We start from the raw sequence: 1,346 nt of genomic DNA on the forward strand, positions 1-1,346 counted from the left end.
CTGTTTGTACAGGTGACATTTAAGTTGAAGATGGGTGGTGGAGAAAGATTCAACATTCCAGTTCCCCAATCTAGAAATCCCACCAAGAACCATCAACAACTTAAAAACAGGCAGAAGAATAAAGATCAGAATTCGCAGATGAAGACCTACATGAAGAAAGAAAGAGGACACGGATGCAACTCATCAGCTGGTGCATGGCAGGCCATGCAGAAAGGGGGGAAGAACAATGTTCATTTCCCCAAGAATCAGAATTGGAGCCCGACTTTATCAAATCACAACCTGTTCTTCACACCTCAACCCAATCAGAACTACGCTGGAGCGAAATTCAGTGAGCCACCCTCACCCAGTGTCCTTCCCAAGCCACCCAGCCACTGGGTGCCTGTTTCTTTTAAACCTTCGGATAAAGAAATGATGACATTTCAGCTTAAAACACTGCTTAAGGTCCAGGCTTGAGATGTAACTATTCATAGTTATTTAAATTGACAGGATTCAAAATTTGAGAGTTGTTAGTCCTCATTCTAGATGTTCAGGTGTACAGAACCAGATGTTCTTGCTGCATATAGTTAGTCACTTGGACAAAAGGGGTGGAAGTTTACATTCCCCTCACATTTTACCTCAAGTTGTGTGCTGTGTTCACTGTGAAATAGGAATTTTCTCTATAGTCAAACTCATCAAATCTGCACAGTCACCATTTATTGTATTTATTGTAAGAGTAAATGGGACTGTCTCCCCCAATTGGCATTGTGACTACTTTTTGGTATGGTAGAAAACCAGCTTTTGCCTAACTTAATGCAGCATTAACTGGGGAAAAAAAAATGCACTGAAAGCTTTAGTCAGGTATTTTGCTGCTTTTCAAACTTGCAGAAAACCTTGCATTGTGAAATGAAACCTCTGCCAAGCACCAGGACAAACACAGACCTGTCTCTTGTTTGTACTGGTGAGCTTTGTTTGGCATCCTGGAATTAGCAGAGAAGCACTTCAAGCCTGTGACTAAAACCGAGGGGACCCTGGTGCATGTTGGTGAAGGGACAAGCAGAACACATCAGCAAACATGGAACTGCCTCCCCAGCTGAGCAGAAGAGGAATCTGCACTGAAACCCCAGCAACTGATCCTGCAGTGCCTGAAACCTAAACTCTGTTGTGTTCCCACTGCACCGAGGGGTTCTGAAATACCTGTTGGATCAGTTGTTAAATCTGAGGATGGTGGTGTAATTACTTAGACCAGTCTTAAACGTGTGACCCTGTAAGGAGGCAGCTGCAGCAGCTACTGGCAGCAGTGACACGTGCCATAGGGAAGACAGAGCCATGTAAATACATGTAAAACTTTGTAGCATATGTAAATTCCT

General features: G+C 43.4%; 1 protein-coding gene across 1 annotated transcript in view; it reads left to right on the plus strand.

The window, feature by feature from the left end:
• PNRC2 (proline-rich nuclear receptor coactivator 2) overlaps nucleotides 1–453 on the plus strand; it is a 1,409-nt gene extending 956 nt beyond the window's left edge. Inside the window, exon 2 of the mRNA XM_010011755.1 lies at nucleotides 13–453. Coding sequence (XP_010010057.1) covers nucleotides 31–453 — 423 coding nt within the window. The 5' untranslated portion in view covers nucleotides 13–30. The remainder of the gene's footprint in view (nucleotides 1–12) is intronic.
• The last annotated feature ends 893 nt before the right edge of the window (nucleotides 454–1,346 follow it).

This window comes from Nestor notabilis, unplaced genomic scaffold (genome assembly GCF_000696875.1).
Source record: "Nestor notabilis isolate BGI_N333 unplaced genomic scaffold, ASM69687v1 scaffold22673, whole genome shotgun sequence".
Lineage (NCBI taxonomy): Eukaryota > Metazoa > Chordata > Aves > Psittaciformes > Psittacidae > Nestor > Nestor notabilis.